General features: G+C 32.6%; 1 protein-coding gene across 1 annotated transcript in view; it reads left to right on the forward strand.

The window, feature by feature from the left end:
* Window positions 1-17910, forward strand: part of LOC140444124 (pikachurin-like) — a 379011-nt gene extending 361101 nt beyond the window's left edge. The window contains exons 8-10 of the mRNA XM_072535797.1: window positions 560-894; window positions 1408-1731; window positions 5655-17910. Coding sequence (XP_072391898.1) covers window positions 560-894; window positions 1408-1731; window positions 5655-5919 — 924 coding nt within the window. The 3' untranslated portion in view covers window positions 5920-17910. The remainder of the gene's footprint in view (window positions 1-559; window positions 895-1407; window positions 1732-5654) is intronic.
* The last annotated feature ends 412 nt before the right edge of the window (window positions 17911-18322 follow it).

The following is an 18322-nucleotide window of genomic DNA, read 5'->3' on the forward strand; positions in this document are numbered from 1 at the left end:
ATTTATTACAGTATCTCGAGCTGTAGTTACTTTATGTACCCACTATAAGTCGATTACCAACTTGGATGCTATAATTGAAGATATACTGGATTCCCAGTATCTCTAAAACGCCGCCAAAATGACTTTTACTTGCGGTTAGGTGTGCTCTTGTGCTTAGGTAGGTCAGTTTGTCACATGTGATCTTAAAGAAAACCTACGACCGTATTCATTTTGTTCATAGAAAAATAATGTCGTACTATCGCAAAACACAGCATTTTTATTGCAACTACTAAACAAGACGTGTATTGGATATCCTCTTTTTTCCATAAATTCAAATAGTTTGTGTCCATCGACTTGATCGAAGGCATTTTTAAATTCGATACATGCAATATGCATTTTCATGATACCAGAACTTTCATATTTCAGGAATAATCATGTCATCAAGTGCAATTTGTATCTCTTCCATTATTAAGAAAAAAACCACGAACAAATAAAGTCGTTATAAAAAGTATTACTTCTTTTATCTTTATATAAATGTTGTTCTTTACGTTCTCCTGAATATCATTTTTATCATTTATAGCTAAGAATATCTCGCACCGGACGCCTGGCTATCCTCTCAGTAGACAACCAACTCCCAATGGAAGTACTGAGCCCCGGCGCTTTCACGCAGCTTTCCTTACCTCAGAATCTTTATCTAGGTGGAGTACCGAACTTCGGCATTGTTTCGCCGCACATCAACGCAAAAACTTCATTCGTCGGTTGTATACAACAGGTAGAGATTAACGGGAAACCAGTCACGATCCTGGCGGAGGCGCTAGGTGGAGCTAACGTTGATAACTGTCCGCATCCTTGCGTTGCTAGACCTTGCGGTGAGGATGGCGAGTGTGTACCAGAAATGGAGTATTTTTCTTGCAAGTAAGTAATTTGAATTGTATAACATAATTTTTAATGCTCCATTGACATTCATAATCCTATACTCATTCATAACGATATAAATATTGTTCTAAAAAATTATTCTTCTTCATGTGTTATTTCCATTAAGGAGGTTGGCCACTCTTAACTTTGGAAGAAACTGCTCTAAAAAGTCGTTTTAGCTGCAATCATACTATTCAAATAACTTTTTAGACTTAATATTTTCTTCTTCGCATAATCCTTCTGCTCTCTACTTTGCCTAAGATTATAAGCAGTATTTAACATATTGACAGAGGTATTGCAGGTTTTTTATTATTATTATCTTCATTTTCTTTGTTTAATTTTCCCAATACGTCATCTTTTGCAACGCAATTCACCCATGAGATCTTTAAAATCCTTAAATACATCCACATCTTTATTTTAATATCTCCCAAAATCACTTAATTTACTGCTTAACTACTGACGGTGAAATAATTTCTTATAGATAGTTACTTATATTATTTTTTCTCATTTTAGGTGCAAGCCAGGTTACAGAGACCATCTGTGTTCAAGAGGCCCGCCGTTTTTCCACGGCACTAACAGCTACATCCATTTAAACGACATAACAACGATGGACGCTATCTCTACAGATCCGTTTGTGGTGAATGTCCGATTTAAGATTTCCTCCAAGTCCGGACTGCTTTTGTATGCTTTAGGAACCGACAGTTTTCTTTCTCTTGGATTAGAGAATGGAGCTCTCGTATTGCGATTTAGTATTAAGGAACGAGGAGAGGAGATTAAGGTAGTTCATAATTCTACGACGGTCAACGATAAGTTGTGGCACAGGGTAAAAGCCGTTAGGTAAGTTTAATATTGATAATATTTTTATGCCTAATCTAATTTTTGTGATTTCGGTAGAATATAGAACTGTTTCGGAGATGCGACCCTGCACATGTTAGCCATGATGCTCTCCCAACTCCTTTCAAATGATAAACAATATGTTCTACTCGCAATTTTTAATGTATAAACTAATTACTCCTTGCTATTTACTTTCGTCTTATCAAGGGCAGAATTACGATTATCAGCAGTTAGGTCACATAGAAAAGGATCCTGTATAGGTCCTATATAAATACCAGTTAACCCGCCGAACTTGATATTGCCTTTAAATTAAATAATGTGTTAACGTTCAATGAGCTCCTCTTTCGAGTCTGTTAAGTAACAAAAATCTCCGGGTAATGAAATTATTCCGGGCGTGGTGTCAATAGCGACTTTCATTTCCAATATCTACCAACTGCTTCGAAAACACAATTATACTTTGATCTTGTTGCAAAAACACTCACGTTATTTGTCAATTGGAGCGTCTTTACATGCTGCTACAAATTATATGATGTTAAAAATGCGTTTAGTTCGTCCTCAGCAGTTAAGTGTGGAATAATTAATAAAAAAGAAGAGTCTGGCAATAGAATTAGGCTTCACCAAATATGTTTTTGATTGTCACGAATAACTTCCAAAGTTTTGTCTAGTCGCTGTAATGACTTCTTGTGCATTAATGTACATCCCAAATTTGCATACCTGTAAAATCTTCGCCACTGCTTTATTTTTGGCGATGTTGCAATCTGGTGTTTCACTATTTTGTATGTTTAATGGTAATCTCAAAGCAAAATTTGCAATTCTGCAATATCTGCAATAAAGTTGCAGATATTTCAGAGAAAACCAACGCTAAGGCTACTGCGATCTGATCCTAACCAATAATAATAAAATTAGTAATTTTTTTCTGTCCTTTCCCCACTGGAACTATTGTGCTCTTTCATAAAGTTACAAAGGAAATAAATAACATTTATTTGCTGTCAAATATTAATGTTGCGTCATATTTTTTTTTAAAGATATCTTAAGCTACATAAAAAAACCATATCTTAATAAATAACTAAAATAAAATAAACGACAGATCAAATCACAGACCAAAAAATTAAATAAGCATACTGCGGGTCTGTTAATATTCGTCAAATTAAAGATTTAATTTTATTATATTTTATTTTATTTTATTTTACTCTGTTTTACTCCACTTGATTCTATTTTATTCTATTTTCTACTATTTTATTTCATTTTATTTTAATTTATTTTATTTTTTATCTTATTTTAGTTTATATTATTTTATTTTAATTTTATTTTGTTTTATTTTGTTCTATTTTGTTTTATTTTTTATTTTATTTTAATTTATTTTATTTTATTTTATTTTTTGCTCTAATTTATTCTTTTTGATTATTTTTTACAATATTTTATTTTAATTTAATTTAATTTAATTTAATTTTAATTGTATCGTTGTCTGCAAATACTTACAGCAATGTCGTTATGTCAATCTATCAATACTGACATTTACATGACATGAGAATTACGAGCCCCTTCCCATATCAGTTGGTCCACCTTTGGAATTTGCAGTTTAACTCGATTACCATAAACAAATTATACTCTGCATGTTTTTATAAGTTCCCATATTAATTAATATGGAATTTTTATTAATATTTATTAAAAACATTACCCTGATGGTTTTTTCTTTATTTTCAACAAAAAAAATTCACTAAACCCTGGCTATGCACGTTAAATCCAGAGGTAGTTATGGAAAAATGACATCAAAACAATAATATTGCATAGATAAATAATTATATGATAATATTGTCAGATAATGTCAAATTTATTTTGTAGTATTGTAAAGCTTTCTACCGTTTGTGAATTGTACAATGGGTCGAGGTAAAGTGAGAAAATTTGTTCATTCGTAATTAGATTTTTTTAATTCTGGAAAATACAATTCGAAAATCGCAAATATGAACCTAGAAATATACGAAAAAGTTAAATAACCGAAGCAGATCGAAGGGCAATAAAGTTAAAAATCGATAAGCAAATGCGCTTCAACAAGCAAAGCGTTGACTGAGGTTGAGTTAGAAGAAATTGTGCGTGCTTATGAGGCTGGTGAGAGTGATGAAGATGTCCCTTTAAATTATACAGAATCTAAATGTTTGAGTAAGGATAGCGATCAAAAAAGAAAAGTAGTATATGGTAAAAAATGGATTTAAGTGGTATAAAAATCCGTTTTTCTCAAATAATACTCGCACAGATCAAAAAAACATAGTGCTTCGTCTACCAGGTCCATAGACTCACGCTTTAAATACACCAGAAGAGATTCTGGCTTGGAAACTATTTTTCAGCGACTCACTGATAAGCTATATTACTCAATACACAAACCAAGAAATCTCTGAATAATCTTCTAAATTTAGTCAAACTCCAAGTTTTACAACTGTTATAAGCAAAGAAGAGATTTTGGCATTATTCGGTCTTTTATATATGAGTGGTATTCTAAAAAATAGATACCTGAGTACCTCGGATTTATGGTCACAACAATTTGGAATATCAATTTTCAGAGCAACAATGTCACAAAAATGCTTTGAATTTTTTATTGTCTTCGTTTTGATGACAAATCAACTAGAGAGAAAAGGAAACGTGATGATAAATTTGTACCTATAAAATTTCTTTGGACTGAATTTATTGAAAATTGTGAAGCTAATGACACTCCTGGCACATATGTGACAATTGACGAGCAGTTGCTTAGTTTTCGGGGCACATGTCCTTTTAAAGTTTATATTCCAAATACACCAGACAAATATGGAATTAAAATCGTTGTGTTGTGCGACTGTAAGACTTTCTATATGTATTCTGCAATACCATATGTGGTAAAAGAAAGACGAGATGCATCAGAAACTTGCTCACCCAATATGATATGGCACCAATAGAAATATCACCATGGATGATTGGTTTTTGTCCTCAGATTTTACAGAAAACATTTTACAAAAAAAGTTGACAATGGTTGGAATCTTAAGAAAAAGCAAGTCTGACATTTCGCCAGAATTTCTTAAAAAGAAAAAAATTGTTCTGACTTTGCTTTTGACGATAATAAGACGTTAGTATCATTTTCTCCAAAACCAAAAAAAATTGTTATGCTGCTGCCAACATTTCATACTTATGGTGGTAATTGATGAAGACACTAGCAAGCCCGAGATTGTTTTATTTACTCTACAAAAGGAGGAGTAGACACTTATGATCAGTTGTGTCATTCTAAATCCGTGTCTAGAAAAACTCGTCGGTGGCCTCTTAGAGTTTTTTATGGCATGCTTGATAGTGCAGGTAATAATGCTTATGTTATTTATAGCTCAAATAGAACCAAATCAGATCCAAACTTTAAAATTAGTCACAGGAACGATTTTCTTAGACACTTAGCACTACAGTTGGTGACTTCGCAACTAAAAAAGAGATTAGAAATACCAACTTTGTCCTGATTTTGCGCTCCATGATTTTGGATGTTCTTGGTCAAGAGGATCAGCCAGTACTCAGAAATCAAGAAACTCAACCTCCAACCCACAAAATATGTCAAGTTTGCCCTCGATCTGCCAACAGAAAAGGTAGAGACCTATGCGTCAGCTGTCCAACTAGTACCAAAAAAATATTTTTTCTTGTTATAAACATGTTCTTTTCTACTTCTTTAGAGTCTTTTATATAACTTTGCACAATAAAAAATGTAAAAAATACGTATGTTTTTAATTTCTTAGTATAAATTAAAAAATGTCTGTGGTGTCGTATATGACCCACGGTACCACTAATTACCTAAATATATCGATACTATATGTGTTTTCATATTATTTACGGGAATAAATACTTAGCACATGAAAAAGTGTAATGTTATCATTGTTATTTCTTCTTTAAATTTAAAAATTGTTTTTAATACATTGTAATTACAGAAGTGGATCTGCCGGTCTGCTGATAGTTGACAACGGACCAGCAATCACGCGTCAATCAGTAGATCTATCGAAGAGAAGAATATTCAACCCGAAAGAAGAAGGCCTATACATAGGAGGTATGCCCCAGACCGCTCTCCAAACGCTCACGAAGTACACCACCAGCATCATCGGCTGCGTAGCCGACCTAGTCATCAACACCGATCTCCACCTTCAACTGATCACCCATTCGGAAATTGGCCACAACGTGAGCGAGTGCGAAGCATGAACGAGTCAATTAATCAATAAAAAAGTCAATATTTAGCGCAATTGAGACCAAAACGGCGCCCGAGTTGCGACTTCTAAAGAGGGGCCTAGATTTTTAGATGAAGTGTGAATTCTACTGTCTGGAACTTTTCCTATCTTCACTGACATTTGTGTGCTAATTGTGTGAACAAAAAACATAAGGCTGATTTACCGAAAAAAAAAATATTCTTTCTCAGATGCGGCAGTAACAACTGATAGTAGAGTAGCAATACCGGCATCTTAAAGAATACCGTCAAAAATAAATATTTTATATCCATAATATAAATATTTATATAATATATATTTGTAATTATTATCTGTTAGGAAATAGTGAATCTATAAGGAAAATTAGATAATTTAGCTGATGTTAAGCAATTGTACTCAAATTATTTATAACTTTAGTAAAACTGCAAAAAATAAAATTATTTCATAGAGTGATGAAAAACGCACTTGAAGTATATGTTCAATTCAAATTTTTACAAAAATTATTTATACAAAATATTTACTTACATATTTTTAGATCAGGCATACAATGACGTCATATTGTGGCACTAAAATCTGTCAAATTTCTTCTGTAGGTAAAACACGCACAGTCATGAGATTTTTTAAATTTGTGTTAGCAGGTTATTTCTTGCAAGGATAATTGAATCAAATCTCGTTGTCCCTTTAAGAAAATTATCAAAAATACTTAATAATGACAAAAATATTTGAAGGTTTATTTTTTTTTTGGAAAATCCAATTTTAAAGTGAGAGGGATTATTCTTCTTTATAAGTTATTGTATGATTTTCTTGCTGTCGTGACTCTTTTCCATTGCAAAAAAATTTTAATGCAAACCGTAATCTTTCAAAAGAGTAAAACAGAGGTAGAGAACCGAGAAAGCATTCATTTACAAAGCATTAACGAGTACACCATTAAGGGAATCAGTGGTATAATTCTTAGTATTTGTGTGAAAAAGTACCAACAAAGAAAGAAAGAAAGAAATACAAAACTTATGTGAAATATCACAATGTTAGACTTTATGACAGCAGTTATAAAATTAAAGAATAAATAAGTGACAGGATCAGATCAAATAAAAGGTCACAAACACACAAAAAAATTACAAAATTGGTTAAAAAGAGGACTGCAACAACTGTAAAAACTTTAGAGATATCAGGTTAATAAAAAAATTAATTAATTAACTCTATTTTATCATCATCAGCATCGTTATTCAGCTTCTCGTGTCCACTGCTGGACATAAGCCTCCCTCATAGGTCTCCATGAAATTATATTTTGCGCAAGTTGGATCCAGTTATAATCTATGCTCTGTAGTTCGTCCTTTGTACTTCACGGAAACTGCATTCTAGATATCCTAGTGTATCTACCGTCGTTGATCCATGCTACATGTCCTGCAAATCTCCATCCATTTTAGCGTTGACATGTTTTTATGATGTGTTTTATTCCTGTTCTTCCAAGAATCTCTTTATTTTTATCGCGATCTGTAAGTTTAATTCCCAATATTGAAATTTCCATTTTTTTTCATTTTTTTCTCTATGAGATTCTCAGTTTATTAGCAATATTAGTGAGGACACTTACCGTCCCCAGTATCCGCCTTCACGAATTCTTTTACTTTGTTGCTCTCCTTTAATTCATCATCATTACGCAGCGCTACAACCCTGGGTGGGTCTTGGCTGACTGTAGAACTTTTTTCCAATTTGTTCGGTCTTTGATCAACCTAGTGGTCCATCCGAGTGGTCTTTTGCCTGTGGGAATCTCCTTCTATACCGGTTTTACAAGTCTCTCGTTATGTAGTCTATGCATCTTAGTCTCTGTGATTTAATTTCTTGGGCAATATCGGCGTCATTGTAGAGTGCTTTTAATTCGATATTGGTTCTAATCTTATAATGGTTTGTGGTAATGTCATGGTGAGGTCCGAAAATTTGTCTAAGTATTTTTCGTTTAAAGCGTCTGAGCTTTAATTATCCACCCTTAATATCTCGCTAGCATCGGCTCTCACTTTGTCTTTCCTTGGTCTTCCTACTAGCAGACGTCTCACCATAGTTTCACTAAGCGTTCTACTCGGTGTTCTATCATTATTTATTCTTATAAGGTGATCTGCCCAGCGCAATATTTAAATTTTTGCATAATTTTCTATAGAGGGTTCTTTGTAATATTAATATAATACGTGGATGAACCTTATCACACATACCATTGTCGCGGATGGGTCTCTATAGGCTTCTCAATTTTTCGTTCAAAAGTATTAGTAATATATAAGGTTTATGGTTTTTTCTATCATTATCGATGTTTCCAAAACAAACAAAAGTTTTGTTTTTTTAAAGGTAAATAATTCTTTAAAACAAAAATTGTAACAATCGTCTCCTAAAATACTGATAAGTTAATAACTTTAATTACCTAGAGTTTGCACAAGTGTTCAACAAAATAGATGAATAGGTCACAAAATTGGCAGGTTTTAGTTTAGATATATGCAAAATACATTATGAAACGCTGCAGAATAAGACAAGAAACAGTAGAATAATGAGGCTTTAGAAGATAATCTTCTTGTGGCGTCATCATCATCATCATTTTGGCTTTACAACCCTGTGTTGGTCCTAACCTCCTCGAGAATTTCTCTCCAGTCGTCCCTATTCATCCCCTTCTTGTGCCAAACACGTATTACCATATTTCTCATGTCTTCATCGATGTTAATAAGTAACATTCTTCTGGGTCTTCCTCTTCTCTGACTAATGGGTCTATCAAGCTGCGTTGTGCTAGCTGGGTCATTTTGTTCCATCAACATTACACGCCCTATCCACCTAAGACGTTCTATTTTGATATGTTTTACGATATCTGGTTCCTGATATATTCTACAAAGTTCGAAGTTATATCGTCTTCTCCACTGCTCCATAGATTTGCCTTAGTACTTTTCTTTAGAAACATACTAACATGTTTTTATTACTTTTTGTTAGAGTTCAGGCTCTGAACCATATGTTAGGACTGGGCGTATTATTGTTCTGTAGAGATCTATTTGTGGTAGTATTATTTTTAGTGTTAAGGAGGTCTCCCAGGTATACAAATTCATTCACTACTTCGATGACATCGTTTTCTATAAAAGTGGTCGTAGCATTTGTGGTTGTTTTAGTATTAAAACCATTTTTGTACCTGATTCTTTTAATGCTACATATGCCTCTCTTACAGCGTTTCAACAACAAACTTTTCTTCTTCCAACAATATTGATATCATTAGTATATTCAAGGAATTGCACTGGTTTATGATATATTAAACCATTGGTTGAGATTTGTGACATACGTTATACTTTTTCCAGAGAAAGATTAATAATGCATAAGCATTAAGATAAGGTCTCCCTGGCGCAGCCCGTTTTTTTAAGGTTAAGACAGTTTCCCCTGAATTCGTACTCTACATTCATCTTTTCCATAAGTTTTTTTTTTGCGTAGACTTATCGTCATCACACGTCAGATACAAAAGGAATAAGACAGTATGCATTATTATAATTTACCTAAATGCCCTATCAAATCAAAATAAACGATTACATCGATATTAGGAGAACAGGGACACACTCTTCTCACCTAGGCACCTATCAAGGCATTGATTTATATAAGACACAACAACACTAGGTCACGGAGAGAAGGAAGTTATACAAATGGTTTAAAATAAAGGTAACAAGATTAAGTAAATAATTTTTAGAGAATTATAATGATAATTTGCTGTCTTTTAAAAATTTAATTAAAGAGTTGTAAATATCTACAGAGCCAAGTGATAATAAATATATATAGTATGTTCCAAGGAGCTGCTATTTTTTATTTTAACAAATCATTATCAAGTTTGGATAAGTAGACTGTGTTTTTAGAACAACCAAAACACATATGATCTAAATCATTTTTCTCTCCACAATGCTCACATTTGTCATTATCCAAAACCTTTCTAAGAGTTAGTTTTCTTAAATTTACTAACTGATTTGGTATTCCTAGCCCTTTCATTGCTTTGAACATTTCTCTTCTATTCACAGGCCCTCTGAGAGTCGTAGGCTTCTTTGTAGTCTATAAATATGCGATAAGTATCAATGCCATATTCAAGTGTTTTGTCCAAAATTTCTTTCAGGGTTGGAATCTGATGAATTGTCGATTTTCTACCTCTGAAACCAGCCTGGTATTTTCTTACTATCCGTTCTGCATATGGTGCCATATGGTGACATAGTACTGTGGAAAATATTTTGTACGCCTCATTTAGAAGCGTAATTCCTCTGTGGTTAAAGTATTCTAATATGCCAATCATTGGGGAGTCATTTCTGTGTCCATATTTCTTTTATAAGATAATCGTTACGTTTTTAAAAAACAATGGTTACATCATCTCTGGTACATGGATGTCAAGTATGTGTCGTGATGTGAAGGCGTAACTCTAGAATCCAAGCTAGCGAACTAAAATACATAACAAAATTTAAAAACCAAAAAAAAAACAAGACGTAAAACAATAAGTCAATGTCTATTTAATCAATAAGCAAATAAAATATTCCCAAACAAAATGGAAATAACATATTAAAGAATGGATAAAAATCAAATAACTAAAAAAATAATAAATTACAAACTGAAAGTAAGAGAAAAAATTTCCAAAAATGTTTCCCCTACAGATGCATTAGTTGATCAAAAAGAGATGTGCAAAATGGGCTTTTAAGGGCCATAAAAATTATCAAAAATTAGCAATAACAACCAGACGACCATAATCCAAAACGCATATCAAAAAACAAGCAATTAATACAGCAATACCAAACTGCCATTAACAATATATCCAAATACTCATTTTCTGATACTAAAAGTTTGCTTGCAACATTTATGAATAAGACTTAAACATAATATATGTTAGATGATAGAGGATACATGGTGAAAGAAAACATAGAGGCTTGAAAATTAGTGAAATGGGCACGTGTTCTAGAAATTTACAAAGAACTTTGGGAATGGCTAGAGAAAAATGGAGGGTGGTTTCGCTTACATATCAAAAAACATTGATTTCATTCTATATTATATGATTGATCTAATTAGTTGAGGTAAACATATAAAAAAGATTTAAAAAAATTAGACTAAATTGGTAAAAATAGGTGCTTATGACTGGTAAATTAAAATAATTTTAAAACATAAAAAATGAAATTAAGCACAAAATATAAAAGATGTTAATGGTGTAATAATATCAATTTTAATTTTTCTCTCGAGAAGATAAGATTATTCCTAAAATTCTATATAGGCTAAATACAAGTTAAAGCCGAAGAAAACAAGTTTTTTTAAAAAGTAGAATTATATTATTATCTAAAATCAACAGCACTAGTCAAACATTGATTACAATCTATTTTTCTAAGTGCTAGTAAATTTTAAAACAAGAAAGATTATCCAAATGTTTATTAATATTTGTAATATTTATTTAGCTAAATATAGTTTTTCACTTACAAAAGCACAGTTTGCTACTCTACTATACCGTGCCTTACACTTGTATCCAATTCAGAAATTCTTTTAAGGCCGAAACGTTTGTTACCGTATCTTCTAAAAAAGCAAGGGTATGGTTCTGTAATTTTAAACACTTGTTATTTATACATCGTTAAAGCCATAATTTTAATAACCGAAATATTTAAACAAATCATAACTACATTAACGATATTTTATAGCCGTGTCAAACGCCTTCGAAAAGCCTTTATAATCACGCTTTTCTGCAACTACTTACTCTCTTGAAGCATTAAAAGCCACCTTTTTTGAAAATGTCATTGAATTTCGAAAAGGATAGCTGAAATATCTGGAAAGAGCAAATGAAAAAATATGTTTTTGCTTAATTCTTCTTTATGTATTTAATATTTAAAACAGTCAATTAATTTTAGTTCTACTCAATTTGTATTACATGAATGAATTCAAAATAGAAGTATTCTAAAAGTGTGTAAAGCATTTTCTTCTTAACTGAGAGCTTTTGGTTTACAAAGCCATCTTCACAGCTATGCTACAATATAATAACTAAATGTAAAAGTGTTTTGAACTTACGTCAAACTTAAAAGAAATACCACCACAAGAGAGGGATGCAATCGTTCAAAAAAATTCTTCATCAAATTTAAATAGTTTTTAAAAAGTCATTAAATAGATCACTGTCCATAAGTAGGTATGTACAAAACATATCAGTATTTTTCTGTGAACCACCGGGTTTTGTTACCACCATCTTTCACGAGATTCCTCAGGTTTTCTGGGAGAACCACTAGGAAGTGAGAGTCGGAAAACTTAGTTGGAATGAAGAGGCTGAGTGATGCTAATAGCAAACAGCATTCTATACTTGCTTCACCACCCCATTCATAGAGCATAATGTATTTTTGATCCCCATATATGCATCAATTTTTTTTCATGTCCTATTCCAGATATCCCAGACAACCGGTCACGTGGTTCGCAGAGGTGACGATAGTTTGTAGAGATTAATTGTTTCGGGAAACGTCCCGGGGAGAAGATTAAGACGACGATCACCAACTAGATGGTCCAACCAAGTTAAAATTCCACAAAACTTATTCTGCGAAGCTCTCAAAGCAGCTGAAGATAGAAACCAATGAAAGTTTTTAGTTTTATTGTTATATAAAATAAATTTCCAACATATAACGGTCGAATCCATCACTCAAATGATAGTTATTACCAAAAAGGGATCAACAATGGCAGTTTTTTCATTTAAATCGCTACAGGAAAAATATGGTAATTTAATATATTATTTAAGGCACTCATCTTTGAATAGATGGGCAAAGGTTTAAAATGGCAGTTCTTGAATTTTGGGCCAATCAGTTTTTACTTAGGAAATTGCTGAATTGGAAAATAAGGTAAAATTTCGGAAATCAAAAATTTTGATATTAAAATATTATTATATTATATATCATCATCATTCAATCTTCGCTTATCCACTGCTAGACATAGATCTCCCTCATAATTTTCCATCTATTTCGATCTTGTGCCTCTTGCATCCAATTCCTATGACAACGTTTTAGATCGTCAGTCCAACGTGTTGGTGGACGACCTCTGCTTCGGTAGGCATCATCTCTTGGTCTCCCTTGCAGTATCCGTTTTGTCCATCTATTATCTGTCATTCGAGCCACGTGACCTGCCCAGTTCCATTTCAGTATTGCTACTCTCTCTACTGCATCAGCCACTCCTGTTCTTTGTCGTAGCTGGCGATTTGGGATCTTGTCTCGTAGTGAAACGCCTAACATAGCACGCTCCATCGCCCTTTGACACACACGGATCTTTTGAATTGTTCTCCTTGTCATGGTCAACGTTTCCGCACCGTAAGTTAACACTGGCAAAACACACTGATTAAACGTTTTTCTTTTAAGGCATATTGGTATATCAGACGATTTGAAAATATGGTTCAGCTTGCCGAAGGCTGCCCAAGTCAGTCTTATACGACGGAGAAGCTCAACGGTTTGGTTATCTTTTCCTATGCGAATCTCATGACCTAGGTATTTATAGGCCATTACCTGGTCTATGGATCTTGTTCCTACGCATATATCTTCGTTGACTACAAGATTTGTCATCATTTGGGTTTTAGATATATTTATTTCCAATCACCCTTCTAGCGAGGAAAGGTAGTGCTGATTTAAAAGTTCTTTGGCCTCATCTATCCTTTCAGCTATTAGTACAATATCATCTGCAAACCTTAGATGGCTAAGCTTTTCTCCATTTATGTTTATGCCCTTGTCGGTCAGTTTTGCCCTTTTACATATATATTCCAAAAGCGTAGTGAACAGTTTCGGCGATATGGTGTCCCCCTGGCGTACTCCACGTTGTATCGGGAATTTCTGGGTTTGACGATCACCCACTCTAACACTGGCTGTTGCGTTTTGTTATATGTGTTTAATTATATTTATATACCGATAGTCAATTCGGCATTCTGTCAAGGCTTCCAACATTTTTTGTTGATTTACGGTGTCGAATGCCTTTTCATAGTCGACAAATATTAAAGCTAGTGGTTTATTATATTCAGTGCATATTATATATCATATTTATTAATACAGGACAATATTTTATATCATATTTATTAAAATGTCCTGGCTTTGATAACGGTTTTTACTTTTATCAGTTGAATTGGTTTGCAAGGCAGTTCTACCTATCTTACTGTACATTTCTTTTCTTTTTTTATAAAAATATCGACAATAAACAACGAAAGCATTTAAGAAATTGGTATAAAATTAATTGTAATTATGATTATAATTATAATTAATTATAAAATACTGTGGGTACACCTATTTTTATTAATCCTACTGTCATATTACTACGTAAGGTGGTTCTATTTTGAATTCGATATGAATAGATATGATGTAAATAGTGATCAATTTTGTATTTATATCTGATGAACTGACTCTGACAAAAAAAATGTTAATATTTATTATACGTAGAGACAAACACTTTCCAAATATGAAGTTATACCTTTTATGCTAAAACTACTCTCTTAACCAAACTCTTTTAAAAACCAATTACAGAATCACAACCTCCAAGTCCTATTACCGGTAGATAGATGTATATTGTCCGCCAAAAAGGCACAATTCGGGGATTTGTGTTTAGGATTGTAGATAGTTAAAAAATATTGGTAAGATCGGGCTTTTGTACGTTCATATTTCTTTTGTATTTATAGAAACGTCAACAAATATCCACGATGCTTCAGAATCGACGTTCAGACTATATTCGGTCGCATTAGTAAATCATGTAAATATGTAATCAAATATCATATGATGTTTTAAATTTCATTTAAAAGTAATACAACTATTAAATGATTTAATTTATTTTAAATATGTATTGAATTTCAACCATTATTGTATTCGTTTTTCTATTTTAATAGAAAATAACAGACTGTTACAAATTATCAAACACTTAATAAATAAACTTTATAATATAAAACTAAAATGAGAGGGATCAAAAAAAAACTGGGAAAACTGATTAACCAAATTTTACCAAAATTTTGAGTGTCAGTAAGTAAAAATAAACGAGCTGCAGCCTTTACAATGTATAAAAAATAAGACACATTTCAAGAGAAAAACACAAGACATTTATATCAGAAAAAGATAAAAAAACATCAATAAAAATGTCCAACTATAATGTTTCCTAGGTCATTGATGGTCTAAACCAGCCATACTCACTACGCGCCCGTGGGCGGCATGCGGCCCTCGGAGCGATTTTTTGCGGCCCTCAGACTGCTAGGAAGTAAAACGAAATTTGCGAGTTCTAATATAATAATGTTTCTATTTATATATTTAATCAGATTACAGTACTGTAGAGCGGCGCCATGCATTGTACCGCATTTCGCATTAGTCATCTTTACCCCCACCACAGCGGCACTGACCGGCCAGTAAAGATGTTTCAAAACCTTGTGGACCTCGTAAATACGCATGCCCAAAAAAATAAACGGACCCTAAAAACATTTACCATTTACCGTAATTTTTTTTTAACGAACAAAGCATTGCTTTGAAAAAGGTTTTTTCTGTGTGTTCTGATGGTTGCCCATCAATGTTGGGGCGAAATATAGGGTTTGTTTAGCTGTTGAAAAAAGACATGGGAAATGATAATTTATTGAGTTTCCATTGTATCATTCATCAAGAAAGCTTAGCTGCTAAATTTGGTGAAAATTTCAGCTGTGTTCTGAAAACAGTTGTAAAGATTGTGAATGTCATAAGATCAAATGAACTAAACCACAGAAAGTTTCAATAATTTTTGAAAGAACTTATGTCGCAATATGGGGACATTCTTTACCACACAGAAGTGAGATGACTGAGTAAGGGTAAAGTTTTGGAACGTTTCTTCAGCATTCGACATGAGATTACTCTGTTTTTGGCTACAAAGAATAAAGAATTTTCTGATACAATGAGCATTATGAATGAAACATTGACCAAATTTCAAGGAGACTATAATAACATTGTAACGAAAATGATGAGTATTGTGTTTTTACTGGAGCAGAAGCTGAATATGTATATTAAAGAATTGTCAAATGAAGATTATTCCAGCTTTCCTTCCGTTAAAGCACTGTTTAATGAAAATCCAGATGAAAGTCAAGAGATTTCTGACCTACTGAAGCTGTTAGCAGACCTAAAGGATGAAATGTCTGTGAAGTTTAGTGACTTCAGGAAGTTCCAAGAACCATTTCGCTTGGTGGAAAATCCATGGGCAATAACAACAGCAAATGTAGCTCATCTTTCTATTTTTGGATACGAAGCTAGGGATTTAACAAATGAGTTAATTGATCTTCAGCATGATACAGAGCTCAAAAGTATTTTTGAAGAAAAACAGAAGGAAAAAGCTCACTATAAGTTTTGGGAAGCAGTTGAAAATGACAAATTTTCTAAATTAATTGACTGTGCTCAGAAAATTTTCTGTATTTTTCATCTACGTATGTCTGTGAATCTACATTCAGTAAGCTGAAGAACATTAAAAATAAGTAAAGATCTAGGCTAACTAGTGAGAGCATTAAAAACATTTTAAGAATTTCAGTTTCTTCCCAACCTGTTAACATAGATGTCATTCTAGAGAGCTGTGAAAGATTTTGCCCGTCAACTTCAAAGAATTAACAAATTTAGGACTTGACATTTCTGGAGTCAAGTAAAAGACATTTTCCTACTTTTTACATGCAATTGTTTTTACGTAATTTAATAAACTTATGTTATAGTCATATATTTTTAAAGTTATTTCATACCACCACTTGTACTTGCGGCCCTGAGGAAAATTTCATTCAAACTATTAGGCTCTCGAAGAAATCCTAGTGAGGATCCCTGGTCTAAACAAAGGTTATACAATAAAAAAAATGCTGGAATGCTAACACGGCAAGCTAAACATGCTGAGAAACATTTATTTCTCATACCGAACAAGACATAAACATAAGACATTTACATATAAAATTATGACACACATATTTAAAACAAACACAACAATATGTATTGACAGCACAATTGACAGCAAAAACAGCGAAATTAACGAACTCAATGAAATAACACTGAATTAACTATATTGTCGTCTTCCCTCAATCCTTAACGTAAGCGTGATTTTACTGGTTTTACAAACATTTGTCCTGCACGGTCCTTATCCAATTTTTAAGTTTGTTTAAATTATTTATCCATTGTATTAGGGGCTTCGTCCCACATGTTTCTTGTTCTCACACGCTCACCTGCTACATAGCTAAATCTATTTAGTTCTTTTCGATTGATAAAGTCTCTCATTTTTCCTTATTTCTCTTGTAGTTGCTTTTGAACGGTGCTATCGTTCATCGTGATTAGATAAGAAAATATTGGAGTTATCTTTTATATTATCTGCATTTTTAAGTCTTGAAGTCATTTTTTTACTATTATGTAGTTTAATATCCAGCATCATAGGTTTTGATTAATGATATTATTGCAACAATAACTTTAGCATCTATTTGTATTGTTTGTTCTGTGAAATTCAAGTTTTTACATCGTTTCTAGTGGCACTGACATTTGTCATTAAACTTCTAAGATTTTCCTTCTAAACACTATTTTAATTAGAACAACTCGTTGTTCTATAACAACAGGTATTAATAACACGGAAAGAACTCAGAAAACTAATAAAGAAAACAACGAAACAACAAGTCTAATATTTAATAAATTTTACTTGCCTACTAAAGAGCGAAAAATAATTCTCATGATTGAAATTTTATGACCATGATCATACTGATTAATTCATATTACTAATAATTTAAGCATATAGATTTTTGAGAATATAGTTTGAACATAATCGATTGGCACAAGCACACAATAATAAAAATCATATCATTTAGATAAGGATAGGTATTATATACATCATCGCAGCTTTTGCGAGTTTTATTTTTGAAAACCGGTGGATATTTCTTCACGTTTGATTGACACGTTTTGCAATAACTTAGGTACTAATTGGTCCAGTGTAAAACTCACCTTGTTATATAACTATGTATATGAACTCTTATTTGTACAGGTAGTCTAATTTGTGTGTTAAATAAATGCTTTTGATCTAATATTCCTACTTTCCTTTATTTTGATTTTTGTTTCAAAGTGTTCGCCAGAGCTCTACGGGGTGAAATAGCAAGAAGGTCATCGTATTAGTAGCTAGCGCATACTTTTACTAAAATGAACTGAGTTCCAAAAATTTAAATCCTAAAATAAAACTTAATATCCTTTGTATTGAACCGATATATATAAAAGATTAATCGATCTCGAGTTATTAAGATTCAAAAGGTAAGAGTGGTTTCTCCAGATGATGAACGGTTGTGTCCAAACTGTGAGTATAAACAAAGCATAAGGACAAAATTGTTGTTTTAATTAAACTTGGCAAAGATCCCAGTAACATCAAAATACATGAATCCAATCTCGGGAAGCCTTAAGTTTGCTCTAACTTAATTTAAAAGGCAAACTAACAACCAG

The sequence above is a fragment of the Diabrotica undecimpunctata genome, chromosome 6, assembly GCF_040954645.1.
Source record: "Diabrotica undecimpunctata isolate CICGRU chromosome 6, icDiaUnde3, whole genome shotgun sequence".
NCBI lineage: Eukaryota > Metazoa > Arthropoda > Insecta > Coleoptera > Chrysomelidae > Diabrotica > Diabrotica undecimpunctata.